At 42.4% G+C, this 24,161-nt stretch overlaps 4 protein-coding genes across 7 annotated transcripts; 2 read left to right on the top strand and 2 right to left on the bottom strand.

Moving 5' to 3' along the window:
- Positions 1 to 1,525: 1,525 nt before the first annotated feature.
- slc35a3b (solute carrier family 35 member A3b) lies at positions 1,526 to 6,403 on the top strand. Its single transcript, XM_076098397.1, has 8 exons — positions 1,526 to 1,606; positions 3,092 to 3,332; positions 3,538 to 3,680; positions 4,570 to 4,692; positions 4,886 to 5,060; positions 5,509 to 5,627; positions 5,708 to 5,841; positions 6,310 to 6,403. Exons 1-8 carry the CDS (start codon positions 1,526 to 1,528, stop codon positions 6,401 to 6,403), a joined length of 1,110 nt encoding a protein of 369 aa, XP_075954512.1.
- A 2,204-nt stretch (positions 6,404 to 8,607) lies between these two features.
- Positions 8,608 to 11,206, bottom strand: fam78ba (family with sequence similarity 78 member Ba). Its single transcript, XM_076098285.1, has 3 exons — positions 10,523 to 11,206; positions 10,059 to 10,338; positions 8,608 to 9,330 (listed from the first exon to the last, which is right to left on the bottom strand). The coding sequence occupies exons 1-3, from the start codon at positions 10,855 to 10,857 to the stop codon at positions 9,088 to 9,090; spliced, it is 858 nt and encodes a 285-aa protein (XP_075954400.1). The 5' UTR covers positions 10,858 to 11,206; the 3' UTR covers positions 8,608 to 9,087.
- Positions 11,207 to 11,867: 661 nt separating this feature from the next.
- On the top strand, positions 11,868 to 17,388 carry cmpk (cytidylate kinase). Its single transcript, XM_076097185.1, has 6 exons — positions 11,868 to 12,132; positions 13,173 to 13,319; positions 14,598 to 14,750; positions 14,881 to 14,957; positions 15,233 to 15,329; positions 16,606 to 17,388. The coding sequence occupies exons 1-6, from the start codon at positions 11,989 to 11,991 to the stop codon at positions 16,645 to 16,647; spliced, it is 660 nt and encodes a 219-aa protein (XP_075953300.1). The 5' UTR covers positions 11,868 to 11,988; the 3' UTR covers positions 16,648 to 17,388.
- Positions 17,389 to 18,226: 838 nt separating this feature from the next.
- On the bottom strand, positions 18,227 to 23,967 carry bcl6ab (BCL6A transcription repressor b). 4 transcript variants are annotated; one of them, XM_076097182.1, is made up of 9 exons: positions 23,913 to 23,967; positions 22,042 to 22,213; positions 21,659 to 21,880; positions 20,714 to 21,559; positions 20,478 to 20,605; positions 20,209 to 20,376; positions 19,983 to 20,113; positions 19,747 to 19,884; positions 18,227 to 19,526 (listed from the first exon to the last, which is right to left on the bottom strand). In XM_076097182.1, the coding sequence occupies exons 1-9, from the start codon at positions 23,941 to 23,943 to the stop codon at positions 19,383 to 19,385; spliced, it is 1,980 nt and encodes a 659-aa protein (XP_075953297.1). In that variant the 5' UTR covers positions 23,944 to 23,967; the 3' UTR covers positions 18,227 to 19,382. The 4 variants fall into 4 exon arrangements, with proteins under 4 accessions (XP_075953297.1, XP_075953298.1, XP_075953299.1 ...); XM_076097183.1 differs by lacking the exon at positions 23,913 to 23,967 and adding an exon at positions 22,889 to 23,880; XM_076097184.1 differs by lacking the exon at positions 23,913 to 23,967 and adding an exon at positions 22,539 to 23,880.
- Between the last annotated feature and the right edge of the window lie 194 nt (positions 23,968 to 24,161).

Consider the following 24,161-nt stretch of genomic DNA (forward strand, 5'->3'; position numbering starts at 1 on the left):
AAATACATTTACGGCATCACTGTTCGTGAATCAAACCAATTTACATTAAATGTGCATATGCATCAAGAGATGGCACTGGTGTGCCTGTCTGACAGTGAACTACCACTCCAGGGATGGGTACCTACCGCTGAACAATAGCATACCACTCCAGGGATAGGTACCTACCGCTGATCAATAGCATACCACTCCAGGGATAGGTACCTACCGCTGATCAATAGCATACCACTCCAGGGATAGGTACCTACCACTGAACAATAGCATACCACTCCAGGGATAGGTACCTACCACTGATCAATAGCATTCCACTCCCGGGATAGGTACCTACCGCTGATCAATAGCATACCACTCTTGGGATAGGTACCTACCGCTGAACAACAGTAGCATACCATCGGCCACTTTTCGATCTCGGCGCTCCTTGTCTGAGTTCCTCATGAGTTCAGTTAAGCCGGTCATTAAAAGATTTCATGGTTTTATTTGTTTTCTTCTAAACATGCAGTACATTGTGAGTTTTGTGATGAAATACAAATGTCCCTTTATTATTTGTCTTGAGAACATGTATTAAACTGCAATAATTATGTGTTGAATGTTTATTGTTATTCTTTTATTTGTTGGGAATTAAATGCAAAAGTATTGGGTTGTATTACCCTTTGTAAATAAACGGTAACATTCTGGCATATGCCGTAAAATCACCGTAAAACCCAGTTATCCTACTGTCACATAACGAAATCCAGTATACGGTAAGATACCGTAAAAGTAAATTACGGTAGTTTCACCGTAAAAAAACTGTAAATTACTGTCGTCCCTGCTGCCAGTAAGTTACCGTTATTTTACGGTGAAATTGTTTAGAGTGTGGCAACTGCAAATGAAAGCTGATAGTGTTCTGAAAATGTTCTTAGAAAGAGAGAGAGGAGAGTTTGTTTTAGGTGTGTGTAGAAGGACACACACACATTGACACACACCAACAGAGAGGGATTGTGTAGCCGTGGCCCTCAGCTAAGCAGAGCTGCTACATAGGGAGGTCAGTGTGCTGAACCACACCTCTTGTACTGTCAACACTTCTTTGGCCCTCGTGGCTTGCTGTACAGCCTCTTTCTACCAAAAGATACAAACCATAGTAGAATATATATACAACCATTTTATGACATGGCTCAGTGGACTTCATCTCTCAGTAAAAGAGCACACAGATTTACACAGTCCCTCCTGCGGTACTTTCACCAAATAACTTTTACAGTTTGTGTGCTTGAAAAAAGAAAATAATGATTTAACTGCGGGAAGGAACAACCAGTGTTATGGTCTGTCAGATCCAGGTACACATTAGCTAGAGTGAACAATCCGCCTGAGCCATTCACACGCTTCAGTTTTACCTCAGAAAACCCAGCAACGGTCCCTCAGTTCCTCTCACCTCTTGAAGGGGGCTGTAGCAGACCTACTCTAGAAGTGACATCGCTGCAGAAGTTGAGTATGGTTTGCCTCATGTTCTGCCTTCAATTTCTTTTTAATTTAGGAGCATTTGGATGATGAAAAGATGCTTCAGTCAAGTTTTCATGTAAGGCAAAAGAGTGAAGAATGTCCGTCTTCAAGCCTCCAGGACACCATAGTAAGACTGGTAATAATTACCTCATTTCTCTCAACCTAACCTTTAATGCATGACAGGTTATGAATAACAACTAGACTGAACAGCGTGCTGTGTGGAGAAACAAAACGTTTTAGTGAAAATTACATCAAACTTGTAGACTACCGAAGCCTGACATCTTGTGATACAGCATGTGCGTGTGTGTGTGTGCGTGTGTGTGTGTGTGTCAGTGATAAAAGAAGTATTCAGACCCTTTAGTTAAGTAAAAGTACAAATACAACAGTGTAAATTCCCTCGTTCATCATCCTACTTAGGTAAAAAGGTTTAAGTATTATCAGTAAAAAGTATTTAAAGCACATTTGTTCTGCAGAAGTAGCCCAAGTGAGTGATATCAGCTATTATTACTAATATTATTAGATTATTGATGCAGATGTAACAATGTGTTCTGCTACAAAAAATTTTATTTGTTTGTTGTACTTTTATCTCATCTATCTCTTTGCTTTTTTTATATTATAATATTGGATTATTTTATATCTAAAATATAGGCTATATAATACTTATGTACTTTTATTGGGTAGGATTGTTAATGTAGGACTTGGAGTATTGTAGTATTTTACACTGCTGTATTGGTAATTGTATTTAACTAAAGGATCTGAGTACATATTCTACCCCCTGACTGTTACACCAGTGATAGCATTATCAAATGTTATTAAGAAGACCCATGTAAAACAGTATGAATACTCTGGAGAGTACTTCTACTGATCACAGACAGTTTTTGCTCTAATTTGATTTTTATGAGATACTTAAATATAGTTTACCTGTATTGCCTCAGAGGACACATTTGCCTTGTGGATGTCAGAATCACAAACACAAGCACACAAAACGTTTCCTCTCTTAGAACAGAACATTATAACAGGCAGAACTAACTCACAGTAGGTATATCATCAACCAGATGATAAATGGAATATAACAGACACATTTTAATTTTAAAAGTTTAATAAAAATTTGGTGTGAAAAGAAAAAGAAGGCTGTGTTTTTTGATAACAAACTGGTCACTTGAAGCTTCATTCATAATTCACCAGTCCCTCCTTCCTGAATAAGCAGTTTGTTTCTGTTGGTGGAGGACAGTCTTCTTTACTAAGTATACAGAAGATAACAGCTGTTTTGTACTTTGAGTTGTACTGTAAAATACCATATTTTTCCCCTTGACCCCATAATTCTTATTTCTTGTCTGATGCTTGTTTAATGGGCTCCAGGTCTGCAGGAATGCCCTGCACAGCCCCAGGCTCCACTTTCTGTCTAACTACTGACCAGCATTCCTGATTGTTCCACACTTACTCTCTCTCCTCTCTCAGACTCTTCTGAGACCTCCACTGTTCTCCTTTGCTTTTCACTTTCATGCTCCCTCTATAGGTTTTTCTTAATATTATTATATTATATAGCTGCAGGGGAATCCCTCATTTCTCTGACTGAACCAGGCTCACTCAATCTTCCTCTTTTTTTTTGTCCATCCCAAAGACTCCTCAGTTGTCTGCTGGCACAGAGTCGTCCACGATGGTGGTGTCACCGCCACACTCCGTCAGGCTGAAGTATCTGTCTCTGGGGGTGCTGGTGTTGCAGACCACCTCGCTGGTGCTCACCATGCGCTACTCCCGCACCCTGAAGGAAGACGGCCCCCGCTACCTGGCCTCATCCGCCGTGGTGTCGGCCGAGCTGCTCAAGATCCTCGTCTGCACCCTCCTCGTCTTCAAGGAGAACAGTGAGTTAGAAGGGTGACAGTAAGCAGTTTCTGTTTTTCATTCTCTTAGTAGTCTATTTGAAGGCTCTACAGGGCACAATATCTCATATAAATGTCCTCAAATCTTCCTGGCTGTCAGATCCTCTCTGTCTCTGCTCAATGCCTCTTCAGTCCTTGGGTGGTCCCTTGATTAAATTACTGACAACACCCTCTCTGTCTCTGCCAGATTTCAGCGTGCGGCTGCTGAAGGAGGAGATTGTTAACAAGCCTGTGGAGACAATGAAGTTGGCTATTCCTGCAGGGATCTACACTCTGCAGAACAATTTGCTCTATGTTGCCTTATCCAACCTGGACGCAGCCACCTATCAGGTAGCACATGAATGTACTGGTTGAAGTTCACTGTGTGTGTGTGTGTGTTATTGATTTCCATATGGTTTGGTATTTGCCTTACTGTGTAGCCATGAATTTACAGAGCTTGGTATGTGTCAGGGGGAAATGTTTTTTTAAATAATTTTTATAGTTTTGCATAAATCCTTTAAAATATATTCTCCATTATTTTTGTGTATGGTGGCAATTTCTGTTGAATAAAGAACAAAGTCAACTTTTGCCTTTCTGTAAGTGTAATTCAAGCGCCTGCAGTCGGATTCACAGTACAGTCAAATTAATAAAAATGTGCAAATGAGCAAAGGACAGAGGAGTTTTATATACTGGAGACTGTCGAGTACACATTACCTTCGTGGTATAAAAACAGCATCTCACAGAACAATGAAGGCCATCTTATCATGTTCTGTCCTTGGTCATTGCATAAGGCACTAAAGCTTGCTGTTTGGAGAGACATAAAGTCTCTCTTTAAAGAGAATGCATAATATCCTAAAATTTCCATTAAATGTGTTAATTATACTTTTTTTGTTCCATCAGTTTGTAACCTCAAATAACATAAAGACATATATGCAAAATCCCCTTTTGAGAATCAAATACTTACACCATAGAAAGTTTTTGGTGAAAAGTGGCTGACCCAACGATTGGTACCATATTCATAACTCTATAAGTAGCAATAAGCGAAAGTTAGAAGATTTATACCACTCTCATATCTGTCTTCAATTAATGTTACGGCCAACAGCTGGTTCATTTACCTTGACTGGAAGCTAAGCTAACCAGCTGACTTTTCTAAGTTTGCTCAGGATGATGTATAAGTGTTCTGTCATATTCACATACCCAACTATTGCTTAGTGGTGTGTTTGTGTTGTGCTCCACACAGGTCACATACCAGCTGAAGATCCTCACAACAGCACTGTTTTCTATCTCCATGCTGGGGAAGAGGTTGGGCTTCTACCAGTGGCTGTCCCTGCTCTTCCTCATGGCAGGAGTCACTCTAGTGCAGGTACCAGCTGACACTGAGCCTGCAAAGTCCCTGAGCAATTTACATCTGCACCGTTTTATCTGCTGCATGAATGTGGAATATGACTATATTGACTCATCAGATGTTTTAGTCCGAAATGAGTATTACTCTAATTGACAGATTTCCCGTCTGAGCCTGTCCCTGCATGTTATGATCAGTGTTGTAACCTCCACAGTGGCCCACAAAGTCTGAAGGTGACACTGAGCAGAAGATCCTGTCGGCAGGCTCCCGGTTTGTGGGACTGATGGCTGTGCTGATGGCCTGTGTGTCCAGTGGCTTCGCTGGAGTTTATTTTGAGAAAATCCTCAAGGGGACTAAACAGAGTGTGTGGGTCCGTAACATACAGCTGGGTGGGTAACTATGACCTCCGTTTGCTTGGTTAGATGACTTCGAGACAATATGTGTTGAGTCAATAATGGTGTGTTAGATATAGATAAACTAGAATAAGATGTTTAAACTAACCCATCCTCATCTCACACTCACAGAAATTTATATTCTGTGTGTCACAAACATAAACTGGAATAAGGTGTCATCATTTTCCAAATTATTTCTTAATTGTATCCTAAATAAAAATAGTTTCTGAAAGAAACAAATTTCAACTGAAAAGTTTTGGCTGGGGAAAGGGATTTTGCGCAACCTGGCATCCCAAAAGTTGGTCTTATCAATGTTTTATTACTGACCTATTAAGAGTTAATGAGTGGTTTATTAATGTTTCCTGTCTAAGATCAGTTGAAACATCACTATACCTTGCAGTTTCAACCCAAACCTGACCTCTGTGTCTATCCTTGTCTCCTCCAGGTTTATTCAGCTTTGTGTTTGGCTTGGTAGGAATGATAGTGTATGACGGCCAGATGGTGAGAGAGTTTGGAATGTTTCAGGGCTACAACACCGTCACCTGCACAGTCATTGCCTTGCAGGTTTGATCATTAAGTTTCTCTTCAATCTCACATTTGTCAAATTGTCATTGAAACTACTACTACTTTCTAACTGTCTGCAGGCTCTGGGCGGGTTGGTCGTAGCAGTGGTCATTAAATATGCAGACAACATCCTCAAGGGATTCGCCGCCTCTCTGTCCATCATCATGTCCTCACTTATTTCATATTTCCTGTTGGAGGACTTTAACCCTACATGGTAAACATATAAATGCTCACGAACACCCCCACAAGGCTTAATTTCGGTTTGAAATGAATTCCTGACTAATAATTAGCTCACTATTTTTTTTACAATGCTAGTGAGCTGCATGGCTTTATGATGCTCTGACTTTTAATCTAATGCAACAGGAGGTCAAAGTTTCAAGTTTTCCAATACTTTGGTTTATGCTAGATCGCTGCTAAACCAATTAGCCTCAGCTAGGTAACATGCCAAACTAAGATGGTCAACATGGCAAACACAACACCTGCTAAACATCAGGAAATGTACATCATGTAAGCATTGTCATTGTGAACATGTTAGCATGCTGTCAGTAGCATTAAGTTCAGTGTCCAAACTGTTGACTTGTTTACATGACATGAGCCGAGTACACAGCTGTTTGTTTACTGAATTCACTTTTTAATGCCTCTTTATTTTCTCTCTTTTGTTCCCTGTTCCCGCCTTTCTCAGTGTATTTTTCCTTGGGGCAGTGCTGGTTATTGCTGCCACATTTCTCTACAGCAAAGAGCGCAAACCGGCCAGTGGCAGCGCCATCAAAGTATAAACAGAGACGCTCTGTGAAGCGTGCTACCCGACAGAAGGGACGACACACACACGACAGAAACCCAGAGCAGGACTCAATGCACTGTGACAGAGAGTTTGGCACGCGGAAATTAAGAATATATGAAAAGTGTCAGTGATAAAAACCTGTTACTGCCAAACAATTACAGCTGAAGGTTGCCCATCCCTCCTGGGGAAATGCTGTTACACACAAAAGATGGGGGTCAACAATATGTACTAGTCCTTTGTCGATGTATTTATTTAAGTTTCTTCTCACAGTGGAGCTAACTTTCCATTCCAACAGAGACTGTTGCAGTAAAACTCACATACTGTATGACAGAATGATCCCATGGAAACGTAGCTTTCTACAAGTGCAATTTACAGGGACCAGGAGGAGATTGTGATGAAACCATGGCCGAGTGGATATTTGGAAGCCATTATTTTATAGTTCAATATACTGTATGTGTAATTATGTGTGATGGGATATGGGGAAATGTATTTACTGAACAAAAAGGGCAGTCTATTGATGTTGCTGACAGCGGCTTCCTCAGAGAGAGGAAACTCCTCGACAGAGCTTCCATCTAGTGGTGGAATGAGGAGCAAACTTGCTGCAAAGAGGAGGGGTTACATTTGGTCAGAGATGCTGAATGTCCTTTTTCATATGAGATGAGATGGGGTATGACTGCTTTGACCTTGCTGCTCACAGTCTGAGTATTCATATCAGAATCTCTCATTCTGCTGTTATTTAAATGCAAAAAAAAGGGGTCTTTGTGTGAGAACAAATGAATAAATGAAGGCATATTTCCATGTTCAAGCAACCAGCTCTGCCTTGATCTTTTTTCTTACTTCAAAGTGAAATGAATGGATACGTTGGAGCTGTGAGTGTGTATGTGTGCACACTCTCTCCAACACACACGAATGCGTACACAGAGCTGGGCACACCCAGGAATATTTTGAACTGTTGTTCTTTCAGTTCCAGTTGCAGTGCATTCTGCAAAACCAAACCAGTCTCTATAGCAACAGATGGCTGAATGAGCAGCGGCGCGGCGACACATGTAGACACACTGATTTAATATAACCTATTTTAATATCTGAGTATTTTACATTTACAACAGCCATTTTTGTTCAACAATGACCCTGACAAATAAGAAAGACATTGAGGCAGATGCACAAAAATACACATCTTTCTCTTTCTGGTTTTGTTTACAGACACAGATAATCTTTGCATAGTTGTGGATTTCAGAGCGAATGAGTGTATTTGGATGGAGATAGTGAGTGTGGTGAGGTGGACAGACGGGAGAAAAAACGAACAGGCAAACTGGGAAGGTGAGGCGTGAACCTGGAGAGAAGCACAGATGGAGGATGAGTCATGTGACTCCTGTGTGGAGTGGCAGGCAGGAACTTGGACTGAGCCCAGGATGAGCCACTGGACATTCCATGACACAGGAAACCTTCGTCTAGGATTATCTGCAGAACTACTGCAAATAATATTCATTAAATGACGTGAGGAGAAACTGAGATATGACCTCATACAAACCAATGTTAAATAATGGCACTAATTCAAATGAATCATTTTCAAAATTCAGTCTGGTTTAATTCAACACCAAGGAAACTATTAAGAGTACATTTAGATTCCCTGATAGGAAGAGTTATGTAACTTGGTAGTGCAACATGGCTTGATTAGTGCCACATCAAATCTACCTCAGGCCTGAGTACAATTCGGCCCCATTCCAGCTATCACCCTCTTGTTTTAAATTCGTTGTATGGCACTAATCCAAGTCATTTACACTGCACTTATTGAAAGCATAGCTGACATTATGTATCTAGTGTGGTAAGAGGTCCAACTCCCCTCTCTGATAGTTTGTCACCCATCTGAATAAAATATCAGCTGCAGGACAGAGGCGAGGGAGTTGATAAATTGGTGCATAAGTTTGGTGTGTTAGAAAAGCTCCAGTGAAAACTACAGCATATTTGTTTTTCTTCCAGACTTTTATGCGAGGTGGGTGCTCTTAATACAATCTGATTGATGCATGAGTTAATCTTAACCTAAAAAGATTCATATAATACTTTGTCTCTTTTAAATTCTCTGAATACATCCTTTAACTCTGTGCTGAGTGTGCTGAAGGCCGTTGTTGGCACTGACGAGGTTTAACCAGCCCACAGGGTTTTTTTTTTTTGGCTGACTTTTCAATCAAAATGTCTTCAGGTATCAAGTTATACAAAACAAATGCTATTCTTAAACTTCTCAAGGACAGTTTTTCTTGTCACGCTCACTCTCTCATGCAATACGATCTACATAAGGATGCAGGGTGCAGTTCTCGTTGTGTAGCAATACCTTTGTGGTACGTCTAAAAACAGCGTTCCTTCTTCACTAAAAAGCAGGCAGAACTCTTTAATGCAGTCCAAAACTTGTTGGGGGCCAAAAAAGCCTTGATGCAACCCCAGGCCCTTGACATTAGTTTGTTGTAGACTTCCATTCTGACACCAAGCCGATGTAATATCCACTCTGGCTTGTTATAATGGCCCACTTAAATCTTTCAGGGACAATGAGCAACTGGCATCTCGAGCGCAGTGAAACCGTCACTTCTCTCTTCTCACATAGGCTTCATGACTTCATCACCTTCATCGTGCCGGCTTTTCTGCAGGAGGGAACAATTATTCTTTTGTCTGTGCAACCATTTCACCCTCTTATTTTGGCGGTATGACCACTAGTGGCGCTCCTCTCCGTGGCCTCCACATAAGCACTTGGGCGTCGTTGGCATTCGGCCTCCCCAGCGCGTTGGGAGGGATGGGCTCCTGGTAGTTGAGGATGTGCGGTTGTTCCTGGTAGGGACGACCCACCAACGAGGCCCGAGAGCCCAGAGGCATGTCAGGGTCCACAGCAATGTCCACCCGCATCCGCCAACGCACCGTCTGCAACACGATACGCTCCTGGAGGAGGGGAATGTTATATTGGTCAGTACTGTATACATTTATTTGTGCATGGTACATTCTATATTAAGTACATGAAAAGTGTTTTGTTAAAGCTTAAGTTGATTGTGCATCATGTCTTCTACTGCTAATAGATATGTAGTTATTGTACACCCTAATGTATTACTTCAGCTTTGTTAAATATAATTTTATCTTAAATTACACAAAAGAAAAATTGGCTAAAATGCAGAATTTTAACACCAGTTTTCTGTCCCTGAATACATACTCTTCTTCTGCTCTTAACTTATTGACCAACAATGAAGCAAACAAGCCTGACAACCTTCTCTGTAACATCATAAAAAGAATACAACTCTTCCACAAAGCCAATACATGAATACTGGAAGTGTTTTGATACACACTTTAAGCTAGACTGTCTCCTATTGGGCCATTACGGAGGCTTTGTTCAGCAGAGTTGAAGGCAATGAGGAGGTACTTTGTAACTTTACACCAGAAAGAGAAAGTGCAGGGGGAGATGATTACATCACAGTCAGTCTGTGTGTGTAATGCAAGAGCAGTCTCTGAAGATGCATAGCCAGCGTTCTTCATTTAAACTGCACAGGACAAATCTGCAAAACAACTGTGAAAACGCTGGAGAAATAAGGCAGCATTATGAAGATACGAGTTTGATGCAAGTGGGAGCAAACTGATATATCTCCAATGTCGAGCTGCTCTCCATGTTTTTGTCCTACCTTGGTGATGGAGTTCATGGCCACCAGCCAGGTGATGAAGCTCTGGTCCCTGGTGATGTGGGTCAGCATGGGCGTGTTGCTGTTGCTGATGGGCACAGCCCAGGTCACGCTGGGGTAGAAGTTGTCGTTCATGCTGACCGTCAGGCGTGACGGTTTGGACGTGGGTCCGGTCAGGGTGACTGTCTCTGTGGTGTTGCCGTACCAGGGGTAGCTGACGCCATCTGAGTCGCTGATGGCCTTGACCCGACACTCTCGCAGCTCTGGTAACTCCCAGCTGGACCTGCGGCAGTGGACGGAAGAGGACAAAGTGTTTTGCAGGTGCAGGGTTGTGGTCTAGATGTTCTGAGTGTGTAATATTACTGGAGACAGGTGTGCACATCCAAACACTAAACACACCTAAACACATGCGCTGAGCACATTCAGTGGCAAAAGGTTTGTCTGATCAGGGTCTGCTTTACACTTACATGCCAATATCACCATAGGTGTTGTAGAACTCCATCTGGGTGCAAGCCTGGATCCAGCCAACCACCCAGGTTTCATTGCGGGGCACTGGTGGCATCACAACCCCTGCTGAGGCCCTGAAGTAAGGCGTCTTGTAACGGAGCACAATCGGTGAGTTCTCCTCAATGATGGTGGGACACTGGTCGATAGAGGCGGATACCTCATACACCACAATGTTCTCCCGTCTGATGCGGGGCTTGCATGCAATGCTCTGAATACAGCCCATAGTGCAGGCGACTAGCAAAATGAGTAAAACCAGAGAAGTGGGGAGCAAATGATACCTGGCCAGTATGCACATCAGTCCCCTCCGGGGTCCACCCTTGCCTGAAGAGCAGATCTAAATATTTTAATTGCCCATCACCACTGATTGGTTGGGAAGGAGGAGAAGAAAAAAAGGAAAGAAAATTACGGGGAGTATCAGAGTCACCATAGATCAAACATAAAAGCGTCCACCATCGTATTTGCAGGATGATACGGAGGTGAGAGCGCGGTGGGGCCTGGGGGGGAAGTATCACAGATCTCCGCAGCCTCCTCCCCCCGGCCTGCGTGCTGACTGCCGCACTGCCCTTGGCGCTCGTCCCCAGAAACTGCAATCCGGCCTCCCCTGGGCAGCTGCTGCTTCTCCGCCGTGCGTCCGGATGCTCCTCTATTCCTCGTCGAGTCCACACGTCCGGCTGCACGTCGGTGCCCCTTGATCCTGCTGCTCTGCTCCCGGCTCTGCGCTGTCATGTCAAGTGGCGACGGGGCAGCCAGGTGCGTCAGAGGAGGGGGGCTGGATGCCTTTTGTTTGCTTGGCTTTCCTGTATTAGCCCTACATTCGCGCGGCGCCCTCAAAATACAAAATCGGGCTCTTCATCACCTTGACCTACATGAAAAGAAGCTTCATAAAAAGGAAGCGATAATATGTATTATAAAGGCGAGAAAACAGGGCTGTAAAAGGCTATTTTAATGTTTTCCTCGCAGTGTGCTTCCATTCTTGGGGATGCATGAATGGTGCATCATGAATGGGGGCAGCGAGGCAGCATAAACGTGCAGAAACAGTGACTATACCCAGCCGCTCGAGCGTCTCGCGGTGTGTCGCCTCATCGTTACGTCTCCTCGAGCTGGTGAGCATCGCGGACCGGAGAGCATCCTTTTTCCAGCCGTCTTGTTCAATTTGGAGGTGCTGATGCTAGAGAGGCAGGGGAGGGGCGTCACCCGACCTCTGCATTGAAAAAAAAAAATAACAAGTGCAAGTGGGCGTGGCTAAAGTGCTGCATCACTCCTGTGTGAAACCCCCATTGGTCGCTGAAGTCAACACCGGAAGTGGTGTCGTTTGGCCCGTCGACTTCCTACTCACCAAAACTGACACGCATTCATCGGTCAGCTTGGCTCGTTATATTTGTCCCCACCCCAGCCGGTTCACTTCTGTTGCTGCTGGCGCTGGTTTATGATCAGCTCTTTGCTCGGTAACGTGTCTCAGAGGGCGCACAGCTTGTTGTACCGGGTGTCGCTGATGATGAAGCCGCAGGTTGTGTTCGTGCTGGGCGGGCCTGGTGCCGGCAAAGGGACCCAATGCTCCAAAATCGTGGAGGTAATTTACGAGAGCTGGCGAGAGAAAGGACAATAAGAACTACCTGCTTTGATGGTTAATATTTAGCATGCCGTGACGAGAATGTTATTAAGATGATTTCAGGGTGGTTGGGCCTTTTTAATAAGGTAATATCTAGATTTCATTGACTTCCGGTTGTCCTCTAAAATGAACCAGTGCGTTAGCCAGCTAGCTAGTTAGCCACACAGGTTATAGCCTTCAGTTTATGCGCCCATATACAACCCTGTGCAGGATTACAGGAGCTACAAAGTACAGTTTTAATATTCTTCATTCTTCGGAAACTCCATGTATTAATTTCTCATATGCGAGTCAAAGCAGTGAAAATAAAATGTGTCCCGCTGTTGTGCAGTCAAACGCCTTAATGAATAAGCTCAATTAAGGAGCTTCACACATACCTGATAGAGTCGGAGAGATACTCTATTGACATTGACTCATCTATGAAGTTATGTCATGGTCAGTATGAGTCTGGACTGGGCTTGGTCACTCCACCATCGACTTTGAACAAACAGAAGCAGTTGGTGACATAGACATTTACTGGCTCAGTAACTTACACCCATACAGGTGTAAGGGATGACGAGTCATACTTCAACATATGTAATCCACCTCAACGCGGACTGTAAATTCAAGAAATTATTACAGTTTCCATTCATGAAAAATTGTATTTGATCTAGTCTGTTTTGAAGTTGTTATGCACTCACTCCGCCCACTGTGGATTATTTGACGTGTGTGTTTGACTGAGAGAGAGAGAGAGCGCTTCTTGAAGAGGCTGTATAACTATTTCTGCTCACGGATGTTATTGGGCGTTGGCCGTTGTGCTTCATGTATGGTGGTTAGGCCTGAATGGAAGCTATGCATAGAGGCTCCTTTCATTCAGTACACGTATTCCTGGCCTGTGAGTGAGACGACTTTAATCCGTCAGTAAAAGCCGTCTTGTCAAATACAGATCTTTAGTGTTAATAGAAATCTACAAACCTTTCTTTTTTTTTTTTTTTTTTAAATGACCATCTGCCACTTTCTCCCAGAATTACAGCTACACCCATTTGTCGGCTGGGGACTTGCTGCGGGCAGAGCAAGGCCGAGAGGGATCAGAGTGTGGACAGCTCATTGACAGCTACATCAAGGAGGGCAGCATTGTCCCTGTGGAGATCACCATCAATTTACTCAGAAAGGTATGCACCAAAAACATGCTGTAGATCAGGTTTGTGTTCGCCTAGCAAGACACAAATCCTAACCAGTCTGCCTGCGCGCAGACACTTTTATTTAGGACCTGTTTGTAATTTAGCACAACTCAACTGAACTCTGACACAGACTTATACAAAAAAAATATTTTAATTTGATTCTACTCTCTTGGCTAATCATGCCAGTATCCGGGCAGAATTTATCTTATTTAGTGCTGAAACCAAGCCAATCACTCAATTTATAGGCTGTTTAACAGTGACAATCGATACATTGATTACATTTATACATGTAGTCAATTATTTAAGGTGCAATATACGGGATTCAGAGCATTAATATAACAGCAAACAACAGTTTGCTATTAAAGATATAGTGTAGTAATGTCTACCTGAGCAGGGGAAGCAGCTCTACCTCTGCTCGTGCATGTGAGCGAGCCCTGCTGGTTAGCTGCAGCCCGCTCTGCACTGCTCTCATATGCAGGTTACAGCTAATAACGCCGTGCCGACTGACAGCGCCATGGTGTCAGCATAGCTCCCGCCCTCCGGTTCCCCCTCAGATAAACACTGTTGGCTCTGTCAGTACTTCTGCTGTAGTTTCATTCTTAGCACCGTTAGCAACAAGCCGCCGGCTCAGCTGTCGCCATGTTGAGAGCTGTTACAAGGCAAAAGATACTCCCAGTCTCGTATATATAGCGACTGTAAGTAAATACACAAAACATTTCCCTCTCCTATCCTCAGGAATGTGAGGATTCAGTGTTTCTTCTGGTTTCATATCATTAGGATTATGTTTTTGGTCTGTTGGTGAGACATAACGCATAATTTGAAGACATTGTTTATGTTACATGGTTCATTTACTGTATTTGGCATTTACACAATGACACAATGAAATGTAAGTTGTAGCCCCTTCATGCTCTACACACAGAATAATATATATAGCTACTTGTATACACACTATACTATGGTCCTTGAGAGACTTTGGTTTAGTGGGAATGAGGCTAGTGCAAAAGGTAATGGTAAAAAAGGTAAATTGTGATTTGCTGTTATTATTTTTGACATGAAATTAAGAATAATTAAAGAAAATGATCAGTAGTTGCAGCTCTATTTTTGTTCCTGATAAAATAATACGGTTTCCAATCCAAGACTAGTTGTTTTTTTAATGTAGACGTATACAGAGAACATTGAGTAGAATTTGTGCGTCAATGTTTATTTTGATTGGTCAGTTGAATAAACGGCTGTTTAATGAATTCACATTGTTGTTTTCTGTTTTCTAAGGCAATGGAAGAGACCATGCACAAAGACGATAAACAGTTCCGTTTCCTCATAGACGGTTTCCCCCGCAACGAGGACAACCTTACGGGGTGGAATACCGTTATGGTTGACGAAGCAGATGTCAAATTTGTGCTTTTCTTTGACTGCAGCAACGAGGTGCGTCATGGAAACTTGAAAGCTAAAACTCTTTCAGCTTTTTTTTTTCAGATAAATGCAGAGAACTGAGGTGAAATCCTCAGAAATCCTCTTACACTGAGCACTAGATTTATTTCTGTTTCGTCCACAGGTTTGCATGGACAGATGTCTAGAAAGAGGGAAGAGCAGTGGACGCACAGACGACAACAGAGAAAGCTTGGAGAAAAGGTATAATCGTGCAACATAAACAAGATGCATCACTTCAGACTATAATAGTACGGAACCCCAGAAGTTTGTACTGCTGCCTTTAACCACTAATTGATTTCATGAACAGATTTCTTTCTGTCTGTAACAAAGTACATCAAGCATATGATTGGTATAGATTTGTCTGACCCATTTAGCTGAGTGTCGGATACCTGCATGTCTGTTTTTGACCTAATTTGTGTCTCTTTTGAGTCCCCTGTGTCATCTGGCCCCAATAACCAGGCATATTTTTCATGCAGAATCCAAACCTACCTGCAGTCTACACGACCAATTATTGAACTGTATGAGAAACAAGGCAAGGTGCGCACTGTAGACGCCTCTCACTCTCTGGATAAGGTGAGTAAAAGGCATCCATGAGCGCCATCCATTTGTTTCTGAAGAGACATTTTCTGGGTGGAGCCAAGGAGGAGGTGTCACTCAGTGCAAAGAAGTCCTTAAAAAGACACGAGAGGGGTTTCCCACCAATATCCTCAGTCTAACGCATTTCTTTTAATTCCAGCTTGTTGTGGTAATTTGAAGAAATTCAGCTTAAAGGGAGTTCGACAATAGCTTGCACATCGCGGTGTTAGACATGTTTATGAGGTTGTACCAAATAATATAATACAAAAAATAAGATGTCAGGTAGCAGCATTTGCCAGATTGAGTTCAGTCTCACATTAGTGGCCAAATAGTTGTCAAGTAGTTTGTTCTATTTGTCAAAAAAGTCCGGCAAAGGCTTTCGAGAAAGATTCAGGGGAAGCAGAGGACTGACACTTAATTCAGGCTTAGGGGCGTCACTGTTGCACATACAGGCTGACATCATGTCAAGTCCAAGATGTTGCATAACCTCAACGGGGCAATAGAAACAGTTTGGTTTAGTTTATGTGTTATTTAATTTGGCATTAATTGCTAACATCTGGGGATTGAGTGCCTCTGGCTAATGTGGGAAACAACAACAAGTCCCCCTCCACTCAAAAGTATGTTTTGCTTATTCTTTCATGACTTGGATGCTTAAGTCTGACACTGAAGGCTGTTTTCACATTTGTCTGCTGAAGAGGGAAACAAATCCACATTTGAATTTTGTTGTAAGTGAAAACCAAAATGATTCCCCAAATGAATAGTTGTAAACATCCATCAGATTTAGCAGAAAAACAATCTGGTTGAACATTAACCGTACACACCTTTATTGGGGTGTGACATGGGATGTATGATAATGGATGATTGGGACATTTTGGGTATTTGAATTTTTCAATACCTGAATTTGAATTTGTTAGGTGTCTTGCCCATGGACGCTTCGACATGGACTGGGGGAGCTGTTGAATCTAACTGATTCTAAGACAAACTGCTCTACCTCAATAATGAATTGTAAAAATAATCCTTAGTTGCAGCTCTAAATCAGATCAAATCCTTCTGAGGGAATTTGTTAAAACCTGTCTGATGATCTGACCACTGAAGCCGTGTCACCTCATCCCCAAATCTGAAATGTTTAAATGCTTTCCTCTGTGTTTTACTTGTGGTGTGAGTTCTGAATACGGACGGCACTTCAGGCTACTCTTGTTAGTTTGTGTTTCGTAATGACTTGAGCAGTTCAGTCTCTTTATGTAGGAACTCTCACCTGTTTCTTCTCTTTCAGGTGTTTGCTGATGTGAAAGCCATCCTAGACAAAGAGGGCTGAGTTTCCCCAGCTGCCAACAACATTCACTTATCTACTTTTATTTTTTTAGTTTTCTTTGAATCAATTACACGTACACTATAATAAGTTCATATGTCCATTCATATTACCCTTTTTCCACTTTTAGTAACATAATTGTGGTTACATATTGCCATCTGTTTTGTAAAACGCTGCACTGTTTGTTTGTGAGTGTGTGTACAATATGTATTGGTATGAATGAGGAGTAGAGTTGCCGAGCAGCTCCTTATGATCAACTAGTTCCTGCTCAGAAGAGCGTGCTCATCATAGTTTGAGGCCTTTGCATTGGAACAAAGTGTATCATTAGCTTGGATAGACATGTTTCTCTTTCAAAGATGCATCTAGTAGTGAAACTCTCTCCCAGCATGTCATCCTCAAGAGTATCATGTTGTTGGAAGCAGCGATAACGCTTCAGACCGAATAGTTTGACCTGATGACGACAGACTGGGATTGATTTAAGACTGACCGAACATCCAACAGCCTCCAAATAAAATATGCGAAGCATCGGTCTCGTGTTTAATGGGCAGTATTGCATCCGGTCGATGTTTCTGTGGTAGATGGCCAATTCTTCAATGAATATTTGACTTTGTACCACAACGCCTCGATGTGCTTCATCACAGCTATGACGCTTGGGTCTAATCATAGAGGAAACGTGAAGATGAAAATTAACTTTTTGTTAAATCTGTACTTTATAAACAGTACTTTTTATAAAAACAATTGCTTTTTTCCCTTGTTTTGCTCAATTCATTTAGATTATTTAGCAAATACTAAGTGAGGGTTGTACATTTATACAGCAGTGATTTTTTTGTTGTAGTTTTGCTTTCTCTCTCTCTGTGTATATATATATATACGTATATGTGTGTATATATATATGTGTGTGTATGTGTGTATTTTGCTGTAGTCCAGTACTTAACTTATTAACTGCTGCATAAGGTTTTACAAACTCACAATACCTAATGCACTTAATAGCTTTCAAGCCCTTTTAGCCAGCAGGGGGCGCTAGACCACACTGTATATTTTGACCAGGCTAATTTTTTTCAATTAACTGTCAGTTGGATCTTTACAAAGGAAGAAGAAAGACTCATTCATCATTAAAGAGTAAATATCAGTATTTTAATATTTACATATATACATATATAATAGTAAAGCATTTCTGGATTTATTTCAGCATTCATTCATATATTTAGAAAGTTATTTACTAATTAAAATGGGCAATTCTTCAAATTTCACTGTTCATTTATTCATGTTGTTATTGATAAGTAATCTTTTGGCCTCTGTGGTTTCACCACTTTACCCAAACACAAATAGAGGCTAATTGATTGGCTAACTAAACCATCTGTGCTCCTCCAAATGCTCCCTGCAAGTCTCTTTTTTTTTCTTTTTTTTTTTTTTTAAACTGTAGGAGAATAAATGATGGTTCTTAAGAGTGAACACCAGGGTGAGCCACAGAGAAACAAGTATACTTTACTTATACCTACAAAACTACACTCGAAAATGGTATTAAGTACTTAAAGGTTTAATTACATCTTTGCTCAAACCACTTACTTGAAAATAATGAACATAATTATTGCAACAAGTGCTACACAATACATTTTTATTTGTATCATATGTCATATATATATATATATATAATCTGCAGTTACAAAGAAATTTGCTTACATATATTGAATATTCCTGAGCGTTTTTTAGCTTGAGGCCTGGTGCATCTGTAAGAGCAACACTCAACAGATAACACTTACAAAACAACAGTACCAGACGTGCACACACATGACAACAGGACAATGTACCAAATGTAAAATGCTTCACAACAGCAGTTTACAACTACCGGGGCTTTTCTATAGTCAAAGTTTTAACACATTGATGGTTAGTCTGGGTAGGTAGCAAATATATAAGTGTGAATGTAAGGCACTATTTGAACTGGTTCGTACGAGTGCACTATAATACATATCGTCGGATGAAATACAATCAGATTTAAATCATACTGCTGAGGAACATGGATCATTGCAGCACCAACATGTAATAGAATACATCAAATAAAACTTTGAATATAAATAAGAAAAAAAGCAAGCGCTGGGCACGGGGTCGAAACAATTCAAACCTGTCATTTTAAGTAGAAATATTTTTATGAAAATATATGAATTACAGCATTATCAGTATGTGCAAAATACCAACAGGCTAGAAATTATTGAAAAAAAGAAATATGTACATAGCAATTTATACAATGACAATACGTACCACAAACAGAGATGGCAAAAGTAACAAGCCCTTTTGTTAACGACAAACTTAACGTAAATATATTTGTACTCTGCCAGCAGATGGCAATCTGAAAATATATATTATCTTATTTACAAAAAATAAACCTAATGGAAAATAACTCCATGAACTGTGACCACATTACCAGGCAAATTCATACCAATATCTACAGAAAAGCTGTAACAGTGATTCTCTGTCTGAATGAGAAAGAGGACTGTCCTTCAATGATTTGCTCAAATTTACGCTCAAAATGTACATTCTGTTGTTAGACATTCACAACGAAAGCATAAACTTCTACAATCTTTGAAATACCAAAGAGCTTAAGTATGTGCATCATTTATAAATGCATAAAGGACAAATATATATATATATTTATAGTTCTGTTTGTAAAAATAAAAGACATTTAACAACATGGCGGGCGATGCAAAAGGAAAACAAAAATGACACACATGGGGACTGTAGCGGGCTCAGCAGGACTTCACTCGGCCTGTGATGATGTTGCTCGGAGTCCTGCGGTACTGAGCCTTGGTGTTAGTGACCGCGCCGTGCTTCTGTCGCAGATGAAGCCTCAGCTGACTCTTGTGTCTGAAGTGGAGGTCACATTTCTCACACTGAAGAAAAGAGAGAAATCATTTATAATCACTCTTTTTTTTTAAAGAAAGGATAGTTTCATCCCCCAACCCCCACAGCTACAGTTCATAGCTCTCTAGGATTACCACTCAGGACTTATAACTATTGATAGGCACATGGATCATGGGGGAGAAAGGATTACTCTCTTTTTAGCCAGCAGACACATTGGATAAGGAGGAAGGAACTGACGAGGAGGCTTACATGGTAAGGCTTCTCTCCAGTATGAATGCGCATGTGGCTCTTAAGCGTCTGAAGGTGGCGGAAGTGAGTCCCACAGATCTCGCAGGGGTACGGCTTCTCCCCTGTGTGGATTAACACATGGGCGCGAAGATGGGCCACCTGGAGGACAATAAAACATACATTAAAATACGTACAGTTAAAGACAGTGGTTTGATATCTGCAAATGAGAAGAAGTAAAAAGAAAAAAATTCTCTCACCTGGACAAATCTGGAACCGCATGTCTCGCACTTGTATGGCTTTTCTCCAGAGTGGATGCGGGTATGGGTCTTGAGGTTGGCTGGCCGGTTGAACTGAGCGCCGCAGATGTTGCAGTGGTAGGGCTTTGAACCTGGAAGAAAAGATCAGCAGATTGTGCAATGAATGAAGCTGTCACATCCATGAAGTCAGCTTGATGGTACTTTAAAAAGGAATTGTTATTCTTACCGCTGTGAACGGTCTTGTGGCTGGCCAGGTTGCCCTTGTAGCGGAAGGCCGCCTGGCAGCAGTCACACTTGTATGGCTTGTCACTGTGAACCTGGGCCATGTGTTCTTTCAGGGAATCTTCTTCTGTGAACTTGGAGTCACACCCGTTGCAGAAGTAGACGTTGCTTTCTGTACAAAGAAGCAACAAAATCAATGTGAATACAACACACCTCTGTGGTTTTGTTTGAAATAATTGTGTTGATGGTCTGGCACCTGTGGAGTCCACTTACCACAGCTGGAGGAGGAATACTCGGAGTGCAGTTTGGTGGCGTCATCTCGGCTGTATGAGTCAGGAGAAAGGTGACCCAGTTCCATGCACTGGGGGCTGTCACAGCCACAGGAGGAGCATCTGCGGTAGCTGAACAGAGGAAGACGACCACAGAGTTCAAATAAAGTTGAGTTCTTCTCTTAAAAATGTGCATTAAGTTCCAACTTACTAAGTTCTCACAATGATTCTGAGTTTTACCTAATGCTGCTACAAGTGCTGCTGCTGCAGCTGTCCACACTCTGAGACATGATGATTTCCTCTCTGTGATTGCTGGCTCCGTCTTCTGCCTGGACCTCATTGTGTCCACCAGATGCACCGCTCCTACAGTGGCTCAGCGTAGGGGACGTGGCTACAGCTTCAGCACTGCCTCCCTGAGCCTCCTTTTCGTTCTCATCAGGAGATCGGTTCATAACGATCAACTTATACTTCTTCCAGTTGCGGGCCTTGGCGTCTTTGGGGCAGTCTGGGGTCTGTCTGAGGCTCAGCGTGGCGTTTCTGCTGCTGTTGGACTCAGTGGGCGAGTTGGGCTGGCAGTCAGATCTGAGGGGGCTTAGAGGGCTGCAAATCACACCTTTGCTAAAACCTGGAGACAATCTTAGGCAGCTGGTTTGGGGATGCTGAATGCCGTCTTCCTCCACGGGAGAGACGGGCCTTTGAAGGCTCCCGTGGGCTCCTGCAGGTCGGATGATAGGGGTGGGGAAACTAGTGTGGGAGGTGGTGGTGGACTCGTTGTGAGCCATGTTGGCACTGGGCACCTGCAAGCATTGTTTCTGGGACAACGCCCCTCCTCTGGGAAGGTCGCTGACCTTATGGTTACCTTCCAGCGTCCCAGCAGGGACGGGAAGGTCCCCGTAGACGTGATAGGAACCAGAGGTGTTGATCCCCCTGAAAACATTAGGGATGACGCCTCTGCACTCCTGGAGAGGGCCTGATGTTAAAATGTGGTTGTTTCTATAGTCTGGCTCTTTCTTATCAACAGGCATCAAAGCAGGGATCTCCTCAGCCAGATGTGAGGAGTTGATCTGTCCCTCTTCAATCTGATTCCTGCACAAACATAATTAATGAGAGGTTATTAACTCCGACTCACATCTCATCCATTTTTACCAAGACAATAGAGTGTGAACATTTTATTTTTCCCTTTACCTGGACTTGATGAACCTGTGACAGGTGTCGGCCACGTGTTCCATCTGGAGGTAGATGGCTGTGTTCATGGTGGCCAGGACCAGACAGTCTTTAAGATCCAGACAGGATGTGTACATGAAGTCCAGCAGGATGGAGAAACCCTTGGGGTCCACTTTGGGGTCTAAGCTGATGGCACCAAGGTTTGCATTCTTGGGGTCCATGAACACAGAATAGAAGAAACCACTGCGAGAGAACAAGAGAGAGGGAGACACGATGTTATTGAAAATTGTTGATTTGGGATGAGGTCGTGTCGGGGGCAGCGATTAGAACTAAAACATATAAAATATGGTCCCAGAAATAGTACTTCAAAGTACTCATGCTGATGAACTCATGATGGTGAATACCTGCAGGCCACCAAGATGGCTTTGTGAGCATGAAATTGCTGTCCGTCCACCTGTATGGTGACATCAGTCAGGATGTTCCTGCTGCGGAGGCGGTTGAAGTTGAGCAGGACGTCGCCTGCGTGGCGTGTGAATTGAATGCAGCCATCTGCAGTCGTGGCCATGCTGTCGCAATCTGAGCAAGAGCAAGAAATAACAAATACTTTGATCATTATTGGTGACTCTAAAAGCAACAAAGAGATAGTCAGGAGTGACACACTGCAGGCTGGGGGAAATGTATTGGCACCAATATGAGCATAAGCAGTTTTCAGAAAAAAATATTGCTTCACTACTCAATAATAATAATAATATGTGCACTACATAAACAATGGCGGCATTAAAAATTGAATTTCGAACAAAATCACACTGTAAGACAAACAGTTGGACTTGTAATGATTTATAATGAGTAAATTGTAGATCAACGAAGACTTATAAGATAATAAACACTCTCATTTGATCACCTCTGACTCATCCTTCTCTACCACAAGCCACCTGCCGTCAGAGATCAAAACATTGAACCCGACAAGTGTCTTGACAGCGTTTCATCAATGAGCGGCGCCATTGCAAGCAGAAAAGTCAAAAGGGAGTTTCACTAAACCCTCTCAGCCATGCCTTGCTTCTCACTTGGCCGTTATGACGGTGTTATTATGACATATTGTGATATTTCAACGTGGTACTTTTGAAAATCGTGATCTCTGTCAGTTGTTATAGATCAACGCTGAGACTATTTCTCGAGGCGACAACAAATCTTCGCAACGTTCAGAGAGTAAATGTACAGCGAACAGGACATGTATCGCAAACACAATCCTACATCGCATTTCTAAGGACACATGATGTAGCTGTAGGTTGCATGCTTTTTGTTTCCCCTCGTGCAGTTCCACAGCGTGTAACGGGGCAGAGTACAGCGCTGGCAGCCTGCAGCCTGGAGGTTGTAAACGTGTTTGACGTTGAGCACATTCCGTCCTGGCTGCTCAGATTAAGTTGCCAGAAACGTTACAGAGAGGTTTCCTGTTCCCCCGAAGTAGAACTCACTCATCTCATTTAGCACATTAACATCCACTCGCCTCCTGCTACACACATATCCAGTTATCTCAAGTCGTATTCGGCTACACGGAGACGGCATGATTTCGTGGGATTTTATTTCCAAGGAGTGGTTGAGTTGTTGCTGCGTAACTTCGTCTGTGAACGAGCGAGCAGGCCAGCACAAGTCGGTTCAAGTTCAGAAAACGGTGTTGAACTGTCAAGTCTGCGGATTGTCCTGCAGAATAATTGTGTGTTGTTTTATTCATTCGAACTACAGGAAAGTCACCCGCTCTGCTAGACGTTTAGTGAAGTGAAGATTGTTTCTCGACATAAGAAATACGCAGAGAAAATTCGGGTGACTGAACCAGATCGACTTGTCCTGTTGCGCCACTTCTTGCGCCTGTAACTTGCCAGATGCTGCAACAAATACAACTACAAAACGGTCTAACTCATACTGAGCTCGCTATTAATAAAGAATGCTGCCTTAGCTAAAGGTTAACGCCGCAAAAAAAAAAAAAAAAACATCTACTTGTTTTCAGGCAGCTGTTAAAAGTACAGATGGTCAAATTAAATCCGCACACAGCCTAGAAAGTCGCACTTCCGTCGAACTTTAAAGAACACAATCAAAGACGGTACAGCCATCAAAGTCAACGATCAAACTTCAAATCTGTGAATTCACTTGTAGCTAAACGGAATAACTTAAATATTCAAAATATTGAAAAGAGTCCAGCCCCGGAGCAGTCACATGAGCATCTGTTACTTCGCTACACTTCTGACCTAATGCTGGGAGAATAGGAAGGAAAAAAAGTCACCTTGTAAAAGTTTCCTCGAAACTCTGTGCATCACCAGTTCTGAGAATCCAGTTCTAAGAAACACAACAGCTCAATTCTCGGAATTTCAACAGAGGACCGTACCATTATCTGTGAGACGGGGGAGCTGCTCACCCCCATCTGCGTCATTTCCACCCTCTACCCTCAATACCGTACGCTATTACATTTGCGCTCAGTCACAAGTCTTTATTAATCACTTTTGTAGGGTTAGTATTGTGTGAGTAGCTTCAG

Source organism: Anarhichas minor, unplaced genomic scaffold (genome assembly GCF_050575085.1).
Source record: "Anarhichas minor isolate MPS153535 unplaced genomic scaffold, ASM5057508v1 ptg000024l, whole genome shotgun sequence".
Lineage (NCBI taxonomy): Eukaryota > Metazoa > Chordata > Actinopteri > Perciformes > Anarhichadidae > Anarhichas > Anarhichas minor.